Source organism: Erythrolamprus reginae, chromosome 1, assembly GCF_031021105.1.
Source record: "Erythrolamprus reginae isolate rEryReg1 chromosome 1, rEryReg1.hap1, whole genome shotgun sequence".
NCBI lineage: Eukaryota > Metazoa > Chordata > Lepidosauria > Squamata > Dipsadidae > Erythrolamprus > Erythrolamprus reginae.
The window spans coordinates 57,322,823-57,347,133 of NC_091950.1; the positions used below are offsets into that span (position 1 = coordinate 57,322,823).

Here is a 24,311-nt window from a genome sequence, read left to right on the forward strand (position 1 = left end):
TAAAAAGAGAGATGGGATTTTTCCTGTCTCCCTGCTGTGTTAATATCCCAAATCCTCTGAAATTTATATTTTATAGACTGTGGTTCCTTTCCACTATACTAATAAATAGCCAAATATATTTTATTTGTGAGAGTCACTAGTGATATGGGAAAAAACAGATTATGATTCGAGTGAACTAAGAAGTTAACTGAGAGATAATGTAATGGCAATGACTGTTATTGCATTCTTGTAGATAATCTGATTTTTTTTTTGTTTCTTTCCATGCAGTTGGAGATTGCTTAAAGTGAAAACATTAAAGTGAAAACTGTCAATTTTAACTAGTTTTGTCTCAAACATTTTACTGGACAAATAATGAAATACGTAAGAGTTCCCAGGATCAGCTGAATCAAGATTGTCAAGGCTTAATGAGAGACTGAGCTTTCGATCAAAAGGAGATTCAAGTAAGTTATGAAGGAAATGATCTGTGCAAATACTCAGTGCTTTGAATCAAACCACACTGATTCAAAGCATCAGATTAACTCAGTGAATTAACTCATAAACAAAACACATCTAAATCAATTCACATTAATTTGATATTTTCCTCACATGTGCACATGCACTTTAAGGCCTGAATTGGTCCTAATAGATCCATTCCTATTGGAGGCTCTATTTGAATTGATTTAGGTGTCTGAATCAAATTTATCTTCTGAAATAATTTAAGCATTTGCGTTGAATCACACCTGACTCATACACCTTAGAAGAACATCTATGCACATCGAACCATGTATTATAATTATCTCAATGTACATGCAGGTACTGGGTTTCCAAAAGCTAGCAGACTTCCCCCCCCCCCCATTCTGCTGGCCAATTTTCATGCAATCTACCTTTTTGATTTTGAAACAAGATAAAACTGGGGATTGTACAATTATTGTTTGGTCTGTGTGCACATATGCACGCAAGCAGATAGATAGATAGATAGATAGATAGATAGATAGATAGATAGATAGATAGATAGATAGATAGATAGATAGATATAGATACTTCCAAATTCATAGTTCATTTATGAAGAGTTGGAAAGCATCTCAATCATACTCTTTCCCCCAAGATCATTACCATCACAATCTATTATTGAGCACCCAGGTTTTCCCATTTTCCTCTAAAATTAGAATGCACACTTACTGGTGCTGGTGCAATTTTCTAACTTATCAACTTAATATTCATATGCATTTATTCTAGATATTATCCATTGTTCTTCATTGACTGTAGAACAATTAGATATTTTTCAAACACAGAGATTTATCCAGGTTGCCCTATTTTAAGTTCCAAATGTTTAGAATTACATGATCATAATATTGTATTATCATTTTCCATCTTTTTCTTAGTAAAATTGTGGTAGCTTTCAAAAACATTTTTAAAAGATGATAAATCGTTATTGAAGACGATCTCCTCCGCATTGTTGAAACGTCTTGTATAAATAGAGCATTTAAAGAAGGAAAACCAAGGTTCTTCATGCATATAAGCATGTAAGCACATGATAGCCTGGAGCTGAGACCCTCGAGACGAGCCAAGGTAGAATCTTGAATCTACTCTTTTTTCCCTCTTCTTTGAAAACCCATATGCCATCAAATGGAAAATGTATTTCCATGGCAGACGTGAGGTCAGTTTGATATTGATGGTGCTCAAACCAGAAACGGCACCATCCTTTAAAACCTCACCGAGCTTCAGGAAGCACAGCTGAATGAAGGTACCTGATGAAGAAAGAGGAGGAGGAAGAACAGATGACAAAGCTTTAGTAGTCTTGAGCTTCTGTGTTGCCAAAGAAATATGTTCTTTCCTCCCAGGTAAATTGCTTCTAAGTTGATGAAGCAGGAGAGACATTGAGTTTTGGAGTTGAAATGTAAAAATGTCTCCTGACACTTATAGCAAAATAGACCCAGTTGACACCTCTTGGCTTTACTTCTCATTCATCTTCTCGGCACATTGGGAAGTTGACAAAAGTGAAGACATTAAACTCTATCAGTATCGAGAAACACAAGAAAATGATATAGAGGGCCAGCACATAGATGCCCAATTTCCTGTCAAGTTTCCATTTATTTAAGTGGATCCCGCCAACCTGTAAGAACATAGGGAATGAATTATTTAAGATTGAAGGCAATATATACATTAGGCTAAAAAAAAAAGCACTTCAAATGAGAATTTAAGAAATCATACAAGGAAACTAATTTCCATGACCTTTATAACTGGGAAAACTCTAAATCCTATAATACAAAATATTTGTGGAGGAGTTATTAGAAAATATATAGAGGGAAACAAGTGTTTTATGATTCATATGCTTGATTGATTTTTTTTAATTAGGTGACAATCCAGCAAGTTGCTTTAAATGTACAAATATCAAAAAATAAGTCTCTTGGGATGCTTTATGGATTTCAATTAACAAAGGGGATAAAAAATTGCTCTAAGTACCTGAACAAACTGTCTAAGAGTTCTACAATTATACCTGATAACTTCACTCTATCATCTGACTCTATTTTTTTTAATTCACCAAACCTAAATATTATTCCATCCTTTTCCCCACTTTATATGTTTTTATGGGTTCTTCTCTGTATACACATTGGACCTCAGTTTAGAGCAGGGGTCACCAATCTTTTGGACCTCAGGGACCACTAAATTCATAATTTTAAATCCTGCAGACCACTAATATGAATCCAGTGCTCTCTCCTTCTAACCCCCATCTCATTTCTCTTTCTCTCCCATGCATACCTCTCTCTCTCTGTCCCTTTGTCTCTCTATTTCTCATCGGTCTCCTGACTCTTTCTGTCTGTCTGTCTGTCTGTCTCCTTCTCTGTCTCATCTCTCTGTGTGTCTCTCTCACTTTCTCTGTCTCTCTCTGTCTCTCTCTTTCTGTCTTTCTATTTCTCTGCCTATCTGTCTCTCATCTCTCTCTCTCTCTTTCTCTCTCATTCTGATTCTCCAGTGTTCTCTGAATGTTGCGGGCATTTCTTCGCCCTTTGTTGGTACTGCGTACACCTCAGTCATTCGAGGAAGTGTGCGACTTACTCTCTGAGACACGGGGCTGGCTGTTTCTCTCTGCTGCTGCTGTTGGTACCTCCATGGACTGAGTCATTCAGAGAGATGTATTACCTGCTTTCTGCCCTGAGACACTCGCCCAACCTGGTTGCAGCCGATGCTCTGTATCATAATAGGTTCCAGGAGGAGGAGGGGACACTTTGTCCCGCATTCTGGGGAGGGGGAGACATGCTAAATTTAACAGTGTTGCACGAGGTGCTACAAGAGCAGTGGGCAGGCCATGGAGGTGCCAACAGCAGCAGTAGATAGAAAAGGACAGGCTGCGTTATTACTCCTTGCACATTGCACCACCTGAAAAGTTGCATGTTGCACATGCCACCCTCTAGGGCAGAGATTTCCAGCCCCACTGGGAGCTGCCTGGCTGGTCCCATATTCCAGAGTTCTAGTCACAGGACTGGCCCATTGGTCATCCCCGAGCAGCTCTCCACCTGGGTGCACTGCGGACCACTAAAATTTTCTCATGGACTCCAGTGGTCTGCAGACCACCAGTTGATGACCACTGGTTAAGAGGATACAATTTACTGTTTGTTAAACTGAGGATGTGATACATTCTAATGAGAGAGAAGTTTCCTAAGGATTGGCTCCAGCACGAGTCCAAAAGCTTAGAAAACTAAACCTCTATTCCCAGACCCAGATTGGATCCTCAGGATGCGACTGCTAATAGTTGTCTGGTAAATCCATGAAATGCAGAAATTCTGGCATCATTTATGTCACTTAAGTATTTTCTCAAATGATATAAATTGATAGGACCTAAGTTCAGGTTCAACAGACAACATACCTCTGTTTCCCTAAAAATAAGACCCAATCTTTTTTTTTTACCTCCAAAATGAGGCACCCGAACTTATTTTTGGAGAATGGCTTCTACTGACAGCCTCGCCCAGCAAGAGCCCATGTGGCTGCGGTTGGCCTGCTTCTTCTGCAGCCGCTTGCTGCCGCTTGCACATGATGTTCCCTGGCCTCCATTTCACCATCACAGGCCTTAGGAAAGGGCCGTGCAGCCAATGAAAGGGCTCCGTGTGTGTAAAAATCAAATTATGGTGGGGATGTGGGAGGTGGAGCTGTTTACCTTCTGACAATTGAAGCCAGGCCTCACACACCCTGACACTTGCCTTGCAGGCCCATTTCTTTTGCAGCTGCTTGTTGTCGCTTGCGCACATCACCCCCAGCCTCCATTTCATTATCAGAGGTCTTCAGGAAAGACTTCTGCAGTTGAGAAACGGGCTCTGCATTGACACACGTGACATCCCTAGCCTCTGTTTCGTTGTCAGAAGCCTTCAGGAAAGGCCTTCGCAATTAAGAAACAGGTTCTGGATTGACGCACGCAGTGACCCCGGCCTCATTTTGCCATCAGAGTTCATCAGGAAAGGCTTCCGCAGCTGAGAAACAAGATCTGGATTGATGCATGAGGTGTCCCCTGGCCTCTTTTCACTGTCAAAGGCCTTCAGGAAAGGCCTATGCAGCAAGAAATGACATCTGACAGTGCCTCTGACAGTGAAACGGAAGTCAGAGGCATTGTGCATAGCCATCCAGAGTTCTTTTGTCATCTGCAGAGGACTTTCCTGAAAACCGAAATGGAGGCCAGGAACCACTGTTTGCATCAATCTGGAGCTCCTTTTGTTCTGTCCCAGCAATGAGCCCCCCAGGAAATAGGCCCCCACACACTGATTTAAGATGCGATTTTAAGATTTAAGCATTTAATTCTAACATTTTAGGATCAGTGAGGTTTGGATTTAAAAGTTTAGCAAAAATCAGGAAATAAGTCTTTTCGGTGCCTGCTGCTAATTATTGTTCCCACAATGGGTCATAGTCCAAACAGGAACCAAAACAAACCATTTCTTTGATCACACAGATCTCATTCATGGACTCACTCTGAGTTGGCAGGAAGCCCAGAGATAATTAATCCAACTTGCCAGTTTGTAATTCATCATTAGAATAATAATATCCAAAGAGAGAAGTCCGAGGGAACAGCTGGAACATAATGAAAGTTGACTTCCACACTGAAGCGTTACGTGGCTAAGCCTTAAATAGCATAAGGATGTGGCCAATTGTTCTACAGATCTATTCGTGCAGAGACCTCCTCTTGCTTAGCCACTCCTGCCTTCTGGCAGCTCTGCATGTCCTAGCGTCAAGAAAAGGATTCTCGTCTTCTCCTGGGTCACTCACATGCACCTCGGGAGGTGCAGAAGGCCCTAGTTGGCTTTCAGCCTCTGACACTACATCCTCTCTGACCTCCTCACTATCGGACTCAGGTACCAGATATATGGGCCCAGGGTACCGTGCCACAATCATCTCTTGATCCATGAGATATGTGACCAGCTGCGTGGGATGTAGATGGGCCACAACACATTGGCTGCAGAGGCCTTTCCTGAAGGCTGGGGGTGATGCATGCAAGGGCCACAGAAGAAGTGGGTTGGCAAGGCAAGGCAGGTTTCGGGGTGTGCGAGTCCTGGCTGCAACTGTCTGAAAGTAAACAGCTCCACCCCCACATCCCCAGTCCCCACCATAACTTGATTTTTACCCATGCGCCTTGCAACCAGGTACAAAGATCTCAACTAGTGCTTATTTGGGGGATAGGGCTTATATCAGGCGCATGTTTAAAAATCAAGCTAGATCTTATTTTCAGGATTGATCTTATTTTCAGGGAAACACCTGAATGTACTATTAAACCAGGGTTTTATTTTATACAAGCTTTTTAATGCACATATTTTTGCAAGTTTTAAAGCAATTCATTTTTTCGAATCAAAGCTGTAAATTACTTTTACAAATGTAAGTTTCTTAATAGTACAACTCATTTGTAAAGTCTGTTAATGTCCATATTCAATGGATATATTGACTAAATAGTAGTTACATTTTGCATGACAAATATAAGTTATCAATTAAATAAAGTTTTATCTCATCTCTAGATAAGTTGTATTAATATGACTGGATGAGAAATAAATTAATAAATTAATCAGTTCACTTACGGTAAGCGCTACAGACCCCAGGAGAAGCACAACAGAATAAACTAGTCCTTTGCTGTTTATTGTAACCTATGAAAATATAAGATAGAGGATGTAAAACAATACTCATTATTTCATCTCTAATTAAGTTCAACAGACAATGTCTGTTGAACAAAAGAAAACAGAAATTTAATCTTGCAAAATAGGTTTACTTCAGAGAGAATATCCATTCAGTAATCCAAAGTGCAAAGCAAACAGTTGAATATTTTTTAAGGGGGCACGTTGGTTATGATCACGATAAGATTAGAGAGAACAATGTTAGTCAAAGATAAAGATTTATACTGAGCATCTAATGACAGTTGGAGAGGCCTTAAGAGACATAAGAAGCAATTAAGAGATTTTGTGAGATAGGTATTGGTTCTTACTGGAGGCTCTTGAGAAATATAAAACACATTGCAGAGACCTCTGTGTAGTACACACGCTTCTAAAATGTTTTGCCATCTTATTTCAGGACCAGCTTTAACCCTATCCAAGAAAGAGATATGTATTTTGTAGTAATAGTTTTATGGAATTTTTGCGTATAGATTTGAGTAAAGATACTTAAGATAGCTTTCCTGAACATTGGCACAATCCCAATATGGTCTTACTTCAATTTCCAGCATAATTAGCCATCATGGTAAAAGTCTCATTGAATACACTGAGAACTCTTGTCCCAGCTCCTAATACATTTACAGATTATCAAGATGTAAGTCAATTTCAACTAAACCATACCAAAATAGTTGTTTTCTTCAATCATATTTTCTGTGACAAAAACTTTGAACAGATTTATTTACATCTGGATACATACGTTTGAGCCATAATGAACTGCCATAGTCTGTAAACCCCATGGAACTCCAAGTCCCACAAGAATGTCAAACACATTGCTTCCAATTGTATTGGACACTGCCATGTCACCTAATCCTGGAAGAAAAAACATTCACAATTCAAGCCATTTTGATTTGGACAATGATTTATTTTACAACAAGCAAGAAGCAAGGAAGATAAACTTTTCTCCTGTGCCAGAAAGCTACATCTTGAGATAATGAATGTAAACTGTAGAGCATAAATTGGCCAGGATTTCCTGCAATAATTCTTCATAGGGACAATTATTCTTAATTGAGGGAGAGAAAAGGCAAGTTAGGAAGATACTGTAAATGGGCTTAAAACCAAAGTATGTTATAATCCTGAGACACTCAAAGTGTTGACTTCAGAAGAAGGTCACATACTATATTTGGAATCTTACAATGTAACTCAATAAAATTAAATATGTTGAGCATACTGTAGTTTAGATTCTCACAGAGAACAAGGGGCTTTTCCCAGCATAATGGAATTCTGTGTGGATTCCCACATAAAACAATTTCGGAATACAGCTCCCCTGTCTAGAATCTGCATTGCACATTAGACATTAATACAGTCGAGAGAATTCAGAAATATTTCACAAGAAAAGTCATCCACTCCTCTGCTTGCAACAAAATACCTTATACCCAGTAATGGGCAGCCAAAAATTTTACTGCCACACTATGGGTATGGCTTATTTTGTGGGTGTAGCTTGATGGTCATGTGACTGGGTAGGAGTGAATTGTCTGCCACGTGACCATTCAAGTGAACTGTTAAGTCCCCGACTTACAACCTCACCAGTGTCGCTCTCTGGGGTGACAATTTGCTTCACATTTCCCATTCTCCTTCCTGGGTCACTCCCTGCCTGAGGCTGGGTAGCTAGGCAAACGGGTGCCAATCAGCTGTTAAGAAAATACAGTAGTACCTCTAGATACGAGCTGCTCCACATGCGAGTATTCCAAGTTACGAGCCGAGATGCGAGCAAAATTTCTGTTCGACACCTGAGCTCAAATTCGGGATACGAGCCGAGTGTCCACTAGGTGGCGCAAGAATCCCATGTTTCCAGTTATCTCGGCGCGAAAAGCAAAATCTAAAGGCATTCGTTCGAGATGCGAATTGATCGACATACGAGCTCGGCTCTGGCACGAATTAAACTCGTATGTCGAGGTACCACTGTATGGGAAAAGAAATGGCCCCCCTGCAACTCCTGCCGGTGTTGGTCTCCCTGCCGCTTTCTGAGGAGGAGGAGGAGGATGGGAGTGTGGAATGGTCAGCTGGAGCTGGGCACACAGCTTTATTTATTTATTTATTTACTTGTTTGTTTGTTTGTTTGATTTTTATGCCGCCCTTCTCCTTAGACTCAGGGCAGCTTACAACATATTAGCAATAGCACTTTTTTAAAAACAGAGCCAGCATATTGCCCCCACAATTCGGGTCCTCATTTTACCCACCTTGGAAGGATGGAAGGCTGAGTCAACCTTGAGCCGGTGATGAGATTGGAACTGCTGACCTACAGATCTACAGTCAGCTTCAGTGGCCTGCAGTACAGCACTCTACCTGCTGCGCCACCCCGGGAAAAAGTTGGGAAAAGCCCCGAGTCCTCGGAGAAGGGCGGCATACAAATCCAATAAATAAATAAATAAATTTCCACTGGTGGAACTGTGTTCCACCCGGTCCTGCCTGCTGCCCACCCCTGCTTATACCACCAGACTTGAAATACTGATATTAGACAATTTACTATTATGTCGCCTCCAATCTGATCTAAACATAATTCGTAAAATCATATATCAAAATGTCCTGCCTGTTAATGACTACTTCACCTTCAGCTGCAGCAATACACAAGCATGTAATAGATTCAAACTAAAAAAAATGCTCCAAATTCAACTGCAGAAAATACGACTTTAGCAATAGAGTGATCAATGCCTGGAATGCATTATCTGACTATCATTTCCAAAACCCAAAACCTTTAACCTTACATTGTCTACAGTCAACCTTTAAGCGGTCTGTAAGTGGCATGCACAAGCGCACCACTGTGCCTACCATCCCTGTCCTACTGTCCTCTTTTATAGTTACTTTTTACTTATGTTTATACAACAACAACAACAACAACAACAACAACAACAACAATAAAATGTTTATTTATAGTGCCCTTTAACAAAGGGCATAACAGCATGTTAGCAATAGCACTTTTTAACAGAGCCAGCATATTGCCCCCACAATCCGGGTTCTCATTTTACCCACCTCGGAAGGATGGAAGGCTGAGTCAACCTTGAGCCTGTGATGAGATTTGAACTGCTGACCTATAGATCTACAGTCAGCTTTAATGACCTGCAGTACTGTACTCTACCCACTGCGCCACTCCGACTCCTACAAACAACTACTATTCTATACATGTTTGACAAATAAATAAATAAATAAATAAAAAATAAATAAATAAAAGTTTGGAAAAAGCCCCTTTGGGACAACCATGACCTGAAGGACTGTGTATCTCCATAGATCAGTGATTTGATTCAACTTTCATTCCTATTTAGATTCACATCACTTCTTACACAGAATTCATCTGTTCATTTCCCATAATATTACATTTTTCCCAACCACAGCCTAGTCTTCAGTTTTGCCATCAGCTTGTAATTTTTAAAAAAGTGTGAAAAATCATGAATTTTTATGTTCACAGTTTCATTTACACAATTTTACCTATGTATTTCCAAAGCACAACTGTAAGCAATTTCCTCCTACACAGTATTTTCTCCCAGATGTCTTTTAGTGCAGACATATTTCTATGCAGGTTTTGCTAATCAATTTTGTACACATTTTAATCAGAGGATTATAATTTAAAATTAAGAAAATTGCAAAAACTGAAGGATGCCCGCATTCTGATTTAGCTATTAATTTAGGCAATTCAAATTACATTAGAATGTTTTGAAAAACCTGAATGAAATTAATGTGATCTTAACAATCTCAGCCGCATCTCTACATCAATTATGTAAGAGCTCTGCTTACTGATGTAGAAAATAAGCACAGCGTTTATATGAAATCAGTGCAGGCCTTACCTTGTCTCGCTACTATTAAGCTAGCCATGCAGTCTGGCACACTAGTTCCTGCAGCAAGGAAAGTAATGCCCATGATAACATCAGGAATCCCTAGAGTGTAACCAATCACTGTTACCTGTGCAACAAAGCAAAACAAGTTGTAGAAAACAATAAGAGCATTCTGACTTTTAGACCTATATGACTGTAACTTGTTGCTTGTATCCTAAGATATTTTGTATCCTAAGAGATTCCCTTTCCCCCTAGGCCTTTACAATTTTATGCATGGTATGTCTGTATGTATGTTTGGTTTTTTTATATTAATGGATTTTTAATCGTTTTTAGTATTGGATTATTATTGTACGCTGTTTTATGATTGCTGTTAGCTGCCCCGAGTCTTTGGAGAGGGGCGGCATATATATATATATAAATAAATAAATAAATTTTAAAAATATTGATTGTTTCTCCATTGCTTATTTGACCCCTATGACAATCATTAAGTGTTGTACCATATGATTCTTGACAAATGTATTTTTTTTCTTTTATGTACACTGAGAGCATATGCACCAAGGCAAATTCCTGTGTGTCCAATCACACTTGGCCAATAAAGAATTCTATTCTTTAACTGCTTGAGGAAGTGGGTGTTAAAATGAAGCAAGCTAACAAACAGTTTTAAGTGTCACAATGATTAATAAAACACATATTTGAATGCTGATATTGCGCACATCAAATATTTTCTTTGCGTTCTTTCAGTTAGATTCAAATAGACATGCTCTTCACTACTATTGCCTTTGTTTTCTACCTAACATGTGGTTTAATTAATTAATTAATAAGACTTATTAAGATTAAAAAAATTATTTTAATCAACCAACTCCCCACCCCCATCTTTGCAATCACTCACCATCCACACCATAAAGTAGGAAAACAAAGCGATCCATAATGTGGAAAAGAGAAATGTCACCATGAAAAATTTTTCCCAGCGCGGCTTGCTGCAGTTTGGGATGGTGAAAAAGAGGAGCAGTATTAGTGGCCAGGTCAGGACCCATTTGACTTTTTCCATTTTTCCTCCTGGGGAGCAAAAGAAAAGAGAAAACTCGGGGCGGCTCACAGAATAAATATAGAAACAAAGCGTACAAGTCAAATCTAATACATTAAAAAAACTAAATTGTGGCCACTACTTTCTACAGTCTATTGTTCAGTTCTTCCCCCAACTTGTTCATTTATGTTAGCTGGATTTTTTTTAATGAAGCAAAATGTTTTTCATCACTAAAAAAAACCCCATAACAACAGAGTTAAAATAAGACAAAATGAATAATAAATGGTTCTCATTCAGGAAAGCAACACTGAGGCAATCTTTAGTATAGAGCTAAGAGAGTATTAATTCTAATTTACCACCACATTCCCAGCAATGATCAGCAAGAGACCATGAAATGAGCAAAACACAGTTTCCAGGCTAGATAGCCATTACTGCACTTAGATTTGTCTAAATTGACATAAATTGGAACAAAAAGGAAATACAGAAAACATCAGATCACAATGGCCTTGCAAAAGTAAACTGATGGTTCTCTTTATATCTTTCCTTACATCAGTTTGCTTCTGCCAGAGAATGTAGCTGGATTATCCACTATTTCTAGGTATAATCTAGTACCTAACTATGATAAATTTTCCAAGCTGTCATTATTAACTCGATACTACAGCATTTTATAACTCAATAGCTAGACCAAAATTATCCAGAGAGCAGAGTCATGTTCTAACAAACAGAAGTGTCCTAGGAAATGTTCTCATATTCTCTTCAAACTCCTGACTGTTCCTAGCACTTTCAAAAATGTTCAAATCAAGAACTGAAAAAGAAATGGTTTTTACAAAAATGCCATATGACTGTTTTCTCCCTGTTATCTTGTACTAGTTAGTCAACAAATTCTTCAATGTCCAATTTAGGGATGGGGGTGATTGTTTTAAAAAGCAAGTTACATCCTGATGATTCAGTTTTATTTTTTACAGACATGGAGCATTTACATACAAACCTTATTTTAAAAAAAGACCCTTTAATAGAGGGAGAACTAAAGCACCAACCTATTTTTTCCCCCAATCATGTTCCGATCAGAATATTATTTGTACCTTATGACAATCATCAAGTGTTGTACCCCATGATTCTTGACATGTTACACTGAGAGCATATGCAATAAAGACAAATTCCTTGCGTGTCCAATCATACTTGGCCAATAAAGAATTCTATTCTATTCTATTCTATTCTATTCTATTCTATTCTATTCTATTCTATAATAATGTAAATCTTAATCTAGTACTGCAATAATGTAGATTCCCCAGAAATATATCTCTTTATGTTAAGTATGTAGTATTTGATATACCGGTAATATCTGTTTATCAGAGCAGTTACTTTGTATTAGAATTGAAGGCATTTACATGCAATTTGTATGTTTTTCAATAACTGCCTTCCAAACTTTGAGACATGAACAGTCCAAAAAGAAGCTTTGTTTCTCAAGCATTCCTAATCATATCCAAATTAAAATGTCTATTCTGGCAGAAGAAAAATGTTGAATATATGGGAAATATCTTTATGAAGTCTATTAAATCAAAACAGCCACTTATCTAACTTCTTTCCCAAATCTATATTTTATTATAGGGTAAAGTTTAACAGTTGCTCTTGAATATTGTCAGTGACACAAACAAAAAACAAAAGTAAGTTAAAAAGTAATATTTAAAAAAATGCTAAACATCAAGTAAAAATATGCTAACAGTATAAATCAGCAGCTATATTCATAATTTAGTCTACACTTTCTGAAAAGAGCAAAATGGGAGCGGGGAGGAATGAGGTTTCTCCCACTTCGAGGATTCTAAACAAATTGGGGGAAGAATGAAATGAAATAAGACTCAGATACCAGCAAAGCAATTTGCCAAAGTTATGTATAGACCAAGGATCAATCATCAGCCAAAATTACAGTTGATTTTAAATGTTGCTAGCAATTACTTTCAACCTTGAAGTGCTGCAAAAATGTTTGCCTTTTTTTCTGCCACTACACTGCAGTGATTTGTTTTGGGGATTACATACCATTTTATAGCTAGAGGTCACATTGGCTAAAAACAAGCTGAAAAACATGAATTCTGGGAGTTGAAGTTCATACATTTAAATGTTGCTGAGGTTTAGAAACATGGTTCTAGAAGACCTAAGAAATGATTCCACAAGTCCTTCCTCCCAAAGGGGCTTTTTCAAAGGCAACTAGACATTCTCTGTTTTATATTCCTTGTAGTCATCTAGTCATTAAATCTTTCCATTCCCCACCATTCAGTCAGAACTTAGATGAGAAGCGAAACATCTTCAAGGAAAAACAAAGAAAGACAACCATGACCTGGTTTACTGAAAACCTGCATAGATATTCAATATGTCAAGTCCAGTTTTCCACTAAAAGAGTGTGTTTTCAGACATGTCAACTTTCAGGTTGTAGACTTCAACTCCTAGAATTCACAATCCTAATGGGAAAAAATAGCATTCTTTTTTGCAGCCGTAATTCTTTGGCAGGGATTTCCTAGAGCAGTGATGGTGAACCTTTTTCAGCTTGGGTGTCAAAAGGCTGTGCACCAGTGTGATAGCATGGACATAGCCCACACCCATAATGCAATGCCCGCCACACACACATGGGGACAACTCCCACGTTGCCTCCACACATGCGCACAATCGCCCCCACTGTCCCCCTGCGCATGCACACAGGCCTCACTGAAGCCTCCGGACTTCCGGTAGACCTGTTGGGAAAGCTTCCTGAAGCCTGAGGATGGCGAAAAATGGACCAACAGGCCTGTTTGATCATTTTTCACCATCCACAGGCTTCAGGAGGCTTTTCTGAACCCTGGGGAGTGTGAAAATGACCGAAAATCAGCAGAGCTGACATGGGACAATGACTCACATGCCATTAGATATGGCTCTGCATGCCACCTGTGGTATACATGACATAGATTCACCCTCACTGTCCTAGAGAAATATTCTTGCTCTCTTGTTTATTCCATAATGTGCCTTGAATATTTACCTGGTGGTGAAAAAGGAGACTGGGCAATGTGTTCTGCTTCTTCTTGGTTGTCAGCATGGATGGCCCCATTTTCAATATTCTCGCGTCTTCCATTCTGAATCAACTGGCCATTGGAAGAATGAATTAGACGCTGACGCTAAAATGTACAGAAAAAAGCCCAGTGACTTTAAGAGCCCACTGCTCTTTAAACACCTGGATGTGGTTTTTGTTTATTTATTTATTTACCTGGGCTTTTCAATTCTAAGAAGCTAGTATTCTAATTATTATTATTTATTAGAGGGTCCGCAACTTGGGTATCCTCCTCGATCCACAGCTCACATTAGAGAACCATCTTGCAGCTGTGGCGAGGGGGGCGTTTGCCCAGGTTCGCCTGGTGCACCAGTTGCGGCCCTATCTGGACCGGGACTCATTACTCACAGTCACTCATGCCCTCATCACCTCGAGGTTCGACTACTGTAATGCTCTCTACATGGGGCTACCTTTGAAAAGTGTTCGGAAACTTCAGATCGTGCAGAATGCAGCTGCGAGAGCAGTCATGGGCTTACCTAGGTATGCCCATGTTTCACCAACACTCCGCAGTCTGCATTGGTTGCCGATCAACTTCTGGTCACAATTCAAAGTGTTGGTTATGACCTTTAAAGCCCTTCATGGCACTGGACCAGAATATCTCCGAGACCGCCTGCTGCCGCACGAATCCCAGCGACCGATTAGGTCCCACAGAGTTGGTCTTCTCCGGGTCCCGTCAACTAAACAATGTCGGTTGGCGGGCCCCAGGGGAAGAGCCTTCTCTGTGGCAGCCCCGGCCTTCTGGAATCAACTCCCTCCGGAGATTAGAACTGCCCCTACTCTCCTTGCCTTTCGTAAACTCCTTAAGACTCACCTCTGTCGTCAGGCATGGGGGAACTGAAACATCTCCCCCGGGCAGATACAATTTATGAATGGCATGTTTGTATGTATGTGTGTTTAGAATATGGGGTCTTTTAAATATTTTTAAACAGTAATTTAGATTTGTTGTAGATTGTTTTTTCACTTGCTGTGAGCCGCCCCGAGTCTGCGGAGAGGGGCGGCATACAAATCTAAATAATAAATAAATAAATAATAAAATAAATTATTAGCCTATGGCATTGTTACATTAGGCAGGAGACTACACTGCAACTGCAGAGTAGTATTTGGCTGCCAAGGTACGAGCTCTGTTGTAGGAAACGATTGTGTGCTTCCTATGGCTCACCATACCAGAAACAAAGATGAGCAGCTCTTCCCGCAGTGTCATCCTCTCCCTCTACCAGAGTCGCCTTGCAAAGGACTGATGCAGCCAGGAAGGCTCAAAGGGCAGGAATCTGACTGCTTGCATGGAGAACCAAAGCAGTTCCACCCACCAAAGTGGTACCTATTTTATCTACTCACACAAGACATACTTATGAATGGTTAGGTGGGCATAAACTGAAGCGAATGATGGGAGTTCACCCCAACTCACACGCTAGGATTCGAAATCATCTCCAGGGTCAGCCACACCTGTGTATTTTAATGGTAAGTCCTTACCCTTGAAAAAATATTTTCCCATCAACCAACATGAGGATTTATTTCTTTTTTTAAAATAGCTTCAGTTTATAAATTGAAATTTTCAGTAAATTTTATCGAAATTTATGTAATTTCAATTTTATTTACTTGACTTAAATTTTAATTTCAATTGTAATATAATTCAATTATACATATAATTATGAAATATTTCAATATATAAATTGAAAGATAAATACAGTGTTCCCTCGATTTCCATGGGGGATGCGTTCCGAGACCGCCCGCGAAAGTCGAATTTCCACGAAGTAGACATGCGGAAGTAAATACACAATTTTTGGCTATGGACAGTATCACAAGCCTTCCCTTAACACTTTAAACTCTTAAATTACTATTTCCCATTCCCTTAACAACCATTTACTCACCATTATTACTGGTACTCACCATTGAATAAGACACTTAGTGATCCTGATATTTATAAACATAATTATTTATTAACAATAATTATTTTTTTTGTTATTTATTTGCAAAAATTATTAGTTTGGCGATGACATATGACATCATTGGGTGGGAAAAACCGTGGTATAGGGGAAAAAACCGTGAAGTATTTTTTTAATTAATATTTTTGGAAAAACCGTGGTATAGGCTATTCGCGAAGTTCGAAGCCGTGAAAATCGAGGGAACACTGTACATGCAATTTTTGAGAGCTCTGAATGTCTTCCACTATGAATGAATTACTTTAAGAACAGAACATAGTAAGAATTAAATGACTAGGACTCATAAAAAGTAATGGACTAAGTTAGTCAGCGTGTTAATTATGTTCTCCACTCTGGACTCACCTCATTAATAATTAATCTGCTTGCCATCCGTAGTCTGGTTCTTGGCCCAAATTTATTGGTAATCATTATTCGCAAGCCAGCTTCAGGGAAACGGTATTTCGGAGGACTGGAACAAATAATCTCATCGACCATCACCACAGAATTGCGTCCAGGCTCTTGTGTTCCTTTCACTAGTGACCACAATGCCAATTAATAATTGTAATTTTCTATACTTTTCTATTTATTTATAATGCCTCTTTTGAGTAACCAGAGGGCATGCAATCTGATGCTTAAACAAAAAACCAATTCAATTTCTCATATGTAGCCATAACAGGATGCATGTCAAATATTTTGCTATATTTGTTCATTTATTTTCAGAAAGTATGCTGGCTTTATGAGGAAATAAACTCTTTTCCTCTTGGACTCATGCTTGAATCCTCTTGCTTTATATTTCAAGCGTAGGATTATTACAATGATTAAATCTTTCTATATATATTATGGTTATATGTTTCGTCTATGGTGGCTATATATATATAGCAGCTACACAGTTTCTTTATATTATTTAAAATATAACGTTTCTTCCTAATAATCAAATAAGTAGATTCATTATCCTCATTTTCTTAAGAATCAAATATCTAAACTTTCAGGTTATATTTAAAAGAAAACTGTCTGTTCTTATGTATCTACTTAAAGGTAGGAAGAGTTAAGTCTCACTAGTACTGTACTGTACTTGGAAGAAGGTACAAAAAAAAAGCTTACAAAGAAAACATTAATAGCTACTTCCTTATTACTGCCCAGAAAATTAATTTATACTATACTGACTTCTGTTCTAAGCCAAAAAATGTAACATGCAGTTGTAAGTACCGGTATTAATAAAAGGAAGCAACAATTAATGCACGAAAAGGAACAATTAATGCTATCAGCTAGAAACAGCAAGCACAGTAAGGCTGAGCAGACAGGAGACATGTTAGAATACACATTTGCAATACACAGTTTATTGATGTTAAGAAGAAAAGAATTAGTTTGTTAAAACCAACCAACCATTAGTACATAATATTCAATTTGAAGGCATGAAAATCCAAGGAAAACATTCATTCAAGCCACACAATTAAAGACGATTCTCCAGAAAAATCTCACACATGATAACTGCTGGTCTGTGATTTCAAAAGAAAAAAGATAGAAAAGGTAATCAAGGAAAGAGCTTAAAATTATTCTTTTCTTTTGGGCTATGAATTATGATTAGAACTATGTTTTCTGCACATTCACCGTGGCTGAATTCTGATGGCAGGTTCCAGCTGTTGCAATGAGATTCAGGCTTGGGCTGGACAAGTAAACAAGGAAGATTCCAGAAGATCACATTCATTTTTTATTGCGTATAACTAATTTAATAATTGGACAACCTAAGGATTAAATTAAATTGGACAAACTGAGGATGAAAGATTTGTGAGCTGCTGTGGGCAGATTATCCACTGATAATTGCTGATATAGTAGGAAACAGGACCAAAGGTTTCACCTTCCCATTTCCCCAGTTCCCACTTAAGCAGTGCCTTTGGAATGATGGTACTGATACTATGATTTGTAAACAAACTGACATACGCACAGGAAAAGGTTAGTATATGCAGGGAACAAAATAATTTTTGGCTAGCCTCTTTTGGGTTGGTTAACAATAATACCTGCCATTAAAAAGATGCCTACTCATTTATTTGCAGAAACAGGTATTGCAATTATGGAAACGTTCCAAAAAGACATATATTTTTGCTTTAATAATTATACAATGACTTTTGACTGTGACAGTGAATAAATCGCAGTGGATAAAACATGGGTGTAATAGACAAATTCATCAGCCTGCTGAAGAAGCCACAGTTCAAATAAATCATAGGGTAATGAAATGACTACATTTTATTTATTTAACTTATCTGCAGAATATATCTTAAAAATGCTGAATAAGAAGACAAATATCTGTAAGTAGGAGGAGGCAAGGGACAGCAAGAATATTAATCTTTATAGATGACTTGTAGGCATTTATAAGAAAACATATTAAAATTACTGGAGAAACATCAACAACTTTATTATGCTGATGATAGCACTTTGAGGGCTGGAAATAAGGAAAACTAAACGGGACTTCACCTTATTAAAGATGGAAAAGAGTGCAAAAAGCTGGTTTTCTTTTCAATATTTCAAAAGCCCTAAAAGATAGTAAGTATACAATGTCAATCTATACTGTCTAGTATAAAAAAAGACATTTTACATTTACTTTTATTTTACTTTTCCAGACCCAAAAATTCACAGGGATACTAGTAGAAACTGTGAAAAAGGAGTTGTTTGCTACTTTAAGGAAGGACTATTACAGATATAGAAACATTAAAACACTCAGATTCTACTCTAACAACAAAGTTATTTATTATCAAGGACGTGCTTTCCCAGTTGCAACATACTGCTATAAAACCTGGAACATCAAAAAAGTTGAATGAAGAAAATAGATGCTTTTGAACTATGAGGTAGAGAAAATAGCTAAAAATTCCTGTACTCTAAGAAGAAAAAACTCATTACTAAATGATATAGAATTTGACTGCTCAGTGCAGTAGAATAGAACAGAACAGAATTTGTTATTGGCCAAGTGCGATTGGGCACATAAGGAATTTGTCTTTGGTGCATATGCTCTCAGTGTACATAAAAAGACAAGATACATTTATCAAGAATAATAAGGTACAATACTTAATGATTGTCATATGATACAGATAAGCAATCAGGGAACAACCAATATAAATTCTACTTTCCAACAAACAATTCGGTTTCAGGAAAAAAATTATCCTGCAATCTGCAACTCTTACACTATAAAAACATATGGACTACCCAACTTGATCAGGGTAGATCAATAGATGCAATCTATATAGACTTTTGAAAAGCCTTTGACTCAGTAGTTCATGCAAAACATCTTCTGAAACTAAAATCCTGTGGCATCTCTGGACCTCTGCATGATTGGATTTCAGCGTTCCTGTCCAACAGACAACAAGTGGTCAAAATAGGTAATGCCATATCTAATCCTGCTCCAGTTAACAGTGATGTCCCACAAAGCAGTGTTTTAGGACCTACTCTCTTTATACTCTACATAAATGATCTCTGTGACGATATCACAAGCAATTTTGTTCTCTTTGCTGATGATGTTAAACTATTTAGTCTATGGAGAGGGGCGGCATACAAAGCTAATAAATAAATAGATAGATAGATAGATAGATAGATAGATAGATAGATAGATAGACAGACAAACAAACAAACAAACAAACAAATAAATTTAATACCACTGACAATACTTCTACTCTTCAAAAGGACCTTGACCATGTAGCTGAATGGTTTAATAACTGGCAACTTCAAATCTCTACCAACAAATGCTCTGTCCTACACGTTGGTAAAAAGAATACGAATACTAAATACATACTTGTTAAAACTGAACTAACAGAGGACCCTCCCTCAGTCAAAGACCTTGGAGTACTCATTTCCAATGACCTAAGTGCTAGAGCCCACTGTAACAGCATTGCCAAAAAAGCATTAAGAATTGTAAATCTAATCTTACGTAGCTTCTTCTCTAGAAACACTGATTTATTAATCAGAGCAGACAAAACATTTGTAAGACCTATTCTAGAATACTGTATAGCTCACCTATGTGGAATCCACACTACATATCAGATATTAATACAAACGAAGGAGTCCAGAAATACTTCACAAGAAGAGTCCTTCACTCCTCCTCACGTAACAAATTACCCTACTCCTCCAGACTTCAAATACTAAATCTAGAAAATTTACAGCTACGTTGTCTCCGAACTGATTTAACTGTTGTTCATAAAATCATACATCATAATGTACTCCCTGTCAGTGACTACATCACCTTTAACAACAACAACACAAGAGCACGTAATAGATATAAACTGAATGTAAATCGCTCCAAACCTGACTGCAGAAAATATGATTTCAACAATAGAGTGGTCACCGCCTGGAACTCCTTACCTGACTCTGTTGTTGCTTCAACCAACCCCAAAATCTTCAACCTTACATTATCTACAATTGACCTCTCCCCTTTTCTAGGAGGTCTGTAAGGGGTGTGCATAAGTGCACTTTTGTGCCTAATGTCCCTGTCCTACTGTCTTATTATCCTTTCTATTACTACGTTCTACTTATGTTATGTTAATATGTACTATAATACTATACTTGTTTGACAAATAAATAAATAAATGAATAAATAAATAAATATAAATTGTGAGGATACAAACAAAATTACAGTCCTGCAGCCATAAGTGGGAGGAGATGGGTGATAGGAATGAGAAGACTAATAGTAATAGTAATGCAGCCTTAATAAATAGTTTGACAGTGGTGCTCTGCAGCATCATTTTGATAGTAAGAGTTGAAACAATTTATTATGTGAAGGGTCAGTAAATATTTTCACAGCCCTCTTTTTGACTTGTGCAATGTACAGGTCTTCAATGGAAGGCAGCTTGTAATTGTTTTTCTGAATTCTGAAGTCTGTCTTGTTGGATTGCAGAATCAAACCAGACAGTTATAGAGGAGCAGATGACAGACTCAATGATTCCTCTGTAGAACTGTATCAGCAGTTCCTTGGGCAGTTTGAGCTTTCTGAGTTGACACAGAAAGAACATTCTTTGTTGTGCTCTTTTGATGATGTTTTTGATATTAGGTGTCCATTTTATGTCTTGAGATATGATAGAACCTAGAAATTTGAAGGTTTCTACTGTTGACACTATGTTGTCTAGTATTGTAAAAGGAGGTAGAATGTGAGGATTTCTCCCAAAGTCCACCACCATTTCTATGGTTTTGAATGTGTTCAGTTCCAGATTGTTCTGGTCACAGAACCATATTATTTATTTATTTATTTATTTATTTATTATTTGGATTTGTATGCCGCCCCTCTCCGAAGACTCGGGGCGGCTCACAACAAGTGAAAAACAATCCAATACAATCCAATTAATTAAAATATTATAAGTTTAAGAAAATCCCCTGTACTAACATACACACATACAGACATACCATATATAACTTCAACGTGCCCAGGGGGAGATGTTTAGTTTCCCCATGCCTGACGGCAAAGGTGGGTTTTGAGGAGTTTACGGAAGGCAGGAAGAGTAGGGGCAGTTCTGATCTCCGGGGGGAGTTGGTTCCAGAGGGCCGGTGCCGCCACAGAGAAGGCTCTCCCCCTGGGGCCCGCCAACCGGCATTGTTTAGTTGACGGGACCCGGAGGAGGCCCACTCTGTGGGACCGAATCGGTCGCTGGGATTCGTGCGGCAGAAGGCGGTCTCGGAGATATTCTGGTCCAGTGCCATGAAGGGCTTTAAAGGTCATAACCAACACTTTGAATTGTGACCGGAAACTGATCGGCAGCCAATGCAGACTGCGGAGTGATGGTGAAACATGGGCATACCTGGGTAAGCCCATGACTGCTCTCGCAGCTGCATTCTGCACGATCTGAAGTTTCCGAACACTTTTCAAAGGTAGCCCCATGTAGAGAGCATTACAGTAGTCGAACCTCGAGGTGATGAGGGCATGAGTGACTGTGAGTAATGAGTCCCGGTCCAGATAGGGCCGCAACTGGTGCACCAGGCGAACCTGGGCAAACGCCCCCCTCGCCACAGCTGAAAGGTGGTTCTCTAATGTGAGCTGTGGATCGAGGAGGACGCCCAAGTTGCGGACCCTCTCTGAGGGGGTCAATGATTCCCCCCCCAGGGTAATGGACGGACAGATGGGATTGTCCTTGGGAGGCAAAACCCACAGCCACTCCGTCTTATCCGGGTTGAGCTTGAGTCTGTTGACACCCATCCAGGCCCCAACAGCCTCCAGGCACCGGCACATCACTTCCACCGCTTCGTTGACTGGGCATGGGGTGGAGATGTAAAGCTGGGTATCATCGGCATATTGATGATACCTCACCCCATGTCCTTGGATGATCTCACCCAGCGGTTTCATGTAGATGTTAAATAGCAAGGGGGAGAGGACCGACCCCTGGGGTACTCCACAAGGGAGAGACCTCGGAGTCGACCTCTGACCCCCCACTAACACCGACTGCGACCGGCCAGAGAGGTAGGAGGAGAACCACTGAAGCACAGTGCCTCCCACCCCCAGCCCCTCCAACCAGTGCAGAAGGATACCATGGTCGATGGTATCGAAAGCCGCTGAGAGATCGAGGAGCACCAGGACAGAGGATAAACCCCTGTCCCGGGCCCGCCAGAGATCATCCATCAACGCGACCAAAGCGGTTTCCGTGCTGTAACCGGGCCTGAAGCCCGACTGCTGGGGACCTAGATAATCGGCTTCTTCCAAGGACCGCTGGAGCTGGAGTGCCACCACCTTCTCGACAACCTTCCCCATGAAGGGAAGGTTGGAGACTGGACGATAGTTGTTAAGTACTGCTGGGTCCAGGGAGGGCTTCTTGAGGAGGGGGCGCACAAGTGCTTCTTTATAGAGTGATGGAAAAACTCCCCTCCCCAAGGAAGCGTTGGTAATCTCCTGGGCCCAGCTTCGTGTCACCTCCCTGCTGGCCAAGACCAACCAGGAGGGACACGGATCCAGTAAACAGGTGGCGGAACTCACAGCTCCAATGGCCTTGTCCACTTCATCAGGTGTCACCAGATCAAACTCTTCCCAGACAGGTGGACAAGTACGTGCCCCAGTCACCTCGACTGACTCGTTGTCAGTCGACTCTGTTTTACAATTGGAGTCGAGGTCGGCCCGGATCTGAGCGACTTTATCAGCGAAAAACGTGTTAAACTGCTCGGCACTACTCTGCAAGGGCTCCCCAACTCCCCCCTGGTTAAGAAGGGAGCGGGTCACCCTAAACAGAGCGGGCGGGATTCCGCTGATGCAATCAAGGCGGCATGGTACGCGCATCTTGCCGCCTTGAGCGCCACTTTGTAAGTCTTAATAAAAGCTCTTACAAGTGTTCGATCAGATTCAGACCTACTCTTCCTCCATCGCTTCTCTAGACGTCTCTTTTGGCGTTTCAACTCCCGGAGCTCCTCGTTGAACCATGGAGCTCTACGGGGTCTAGCGCCACGGAGAGGTCGCAAAGGCGCAATCCGGTCGAGAGCCTCCGCAGCAGCCGTATTCCAGGCCTCCGCAAGAGACTCTGCCGAACTGTGGATGAGTGCCTCTGGAATAACCCCAAGCGCCGTCTGGAAACCCTCTGGATCCATTAGGCGTCTGGGGCGGAACATCTTCATTGGTTCCGCCTCCCTGCGGGGAAGGATTGGAGCCAGGAAGTCAAGCCGTAGTAGAAAATGGTCTGACCATGACAAAGGCACTGCTTCTAAGCCCCTTAGTCTCAGACCATTGCTCAATTGCTCGGAAAGGAATACCATGTCAGGTGCGTGCCCCCCCTCATGAGTCGGACCCCGTACTACTTGAGTCAGGTCCATGGCTGTCATGGTGGCCATGAACTCCTGTGCCAACCCTGAGGTTTCGCCGAGTGACGGCAGGTTGAAGTCCCCCAAGACAATAAGTCTGGGGAACTCCACCGCCAACCCGGCTACCTCCTCGAGTAGCACAGGCAGGGCTTTTGACACGCAGCTGGGAGGCAGGTACGTGAGAAATAAGCCCACCTGAACCCCTAAGTCCAACTTCATCAAGAGAGACTCGCAACCCGCAATTTCCGGAGCAATGAGTCTACGTAGGCAAAGGCTCTCCCTGGCTATAATAGCCACTCCTCCCCCCCTTCCCTGGGGTCGAGGTTGATGCCATATCTGAAACCCAGCTGGGCAAATTTCAGAGAGAGGAACACCCCCCTCTGGGCCCAGCCAGGTTTCAGTAATACATGCCAGGTCGGCCTCCTCATCCAGGATCAAATCCCGGATGAGGAGAGCTTTATTTACCACCGACCTGGCATTGAGTAGCAGCAACCTGAGCCCAGGGCCAGAGTTACATTCATCACCAGTACCCAAGATTGGGCTCACAGAGCCAGAACAAGGGATCGTTATTAAGCAACGATCCCCCGTTCCCCTGGAACGGCTAACTCTGTGGCCCCCGCCATATCT

At 40.2% G+C, this 24,311-nt stretch overlaps 1 protein-coding gene across 1 annotated transcript in view; it reads right to left on the reverse strand.

Moving 5' to 3' along the window:
* Positions 1-351: 351 nt before the first annotated feature.
* Positions 352-24,311, reverse strand: part of SLC24A4 (solute carrier family 24 member 4) — a 150,671-nt gene continuing 126,711 nt past the window's right edge. The window contains exons 11-17 of the mRNA XM_070733623.1: positions 16,299-16,468; positions 13,948-14,083; positions 10,809-10,975; positions 9,932-10,046; positions 6,853-6,965; positions 6,030-6,095; positions 352-2,092 (exon numbers count right to left, since the gene is read on the reverse strand). Coding sequence (XP_070589724.1) covers positions 1,940-2,092; positions 6,030-6,095; positions 6,853-6,965; positions 9,932-10,046; positions 10,809-10,975; positions 13,948-14,083; positions 16,299-16,468 — 920 coding nt within the window. The 3' untranslated portion in view covers positions 352-1,939. The remainder of the gene's footprint in view (positions 2,093-6,029; positions 6,096-6,852; positions 6,966-9,931; positions 10,047-10,808; positions 10,976-13,947; positions 14,084-16,298; positions 16,469-24,311) is intronic.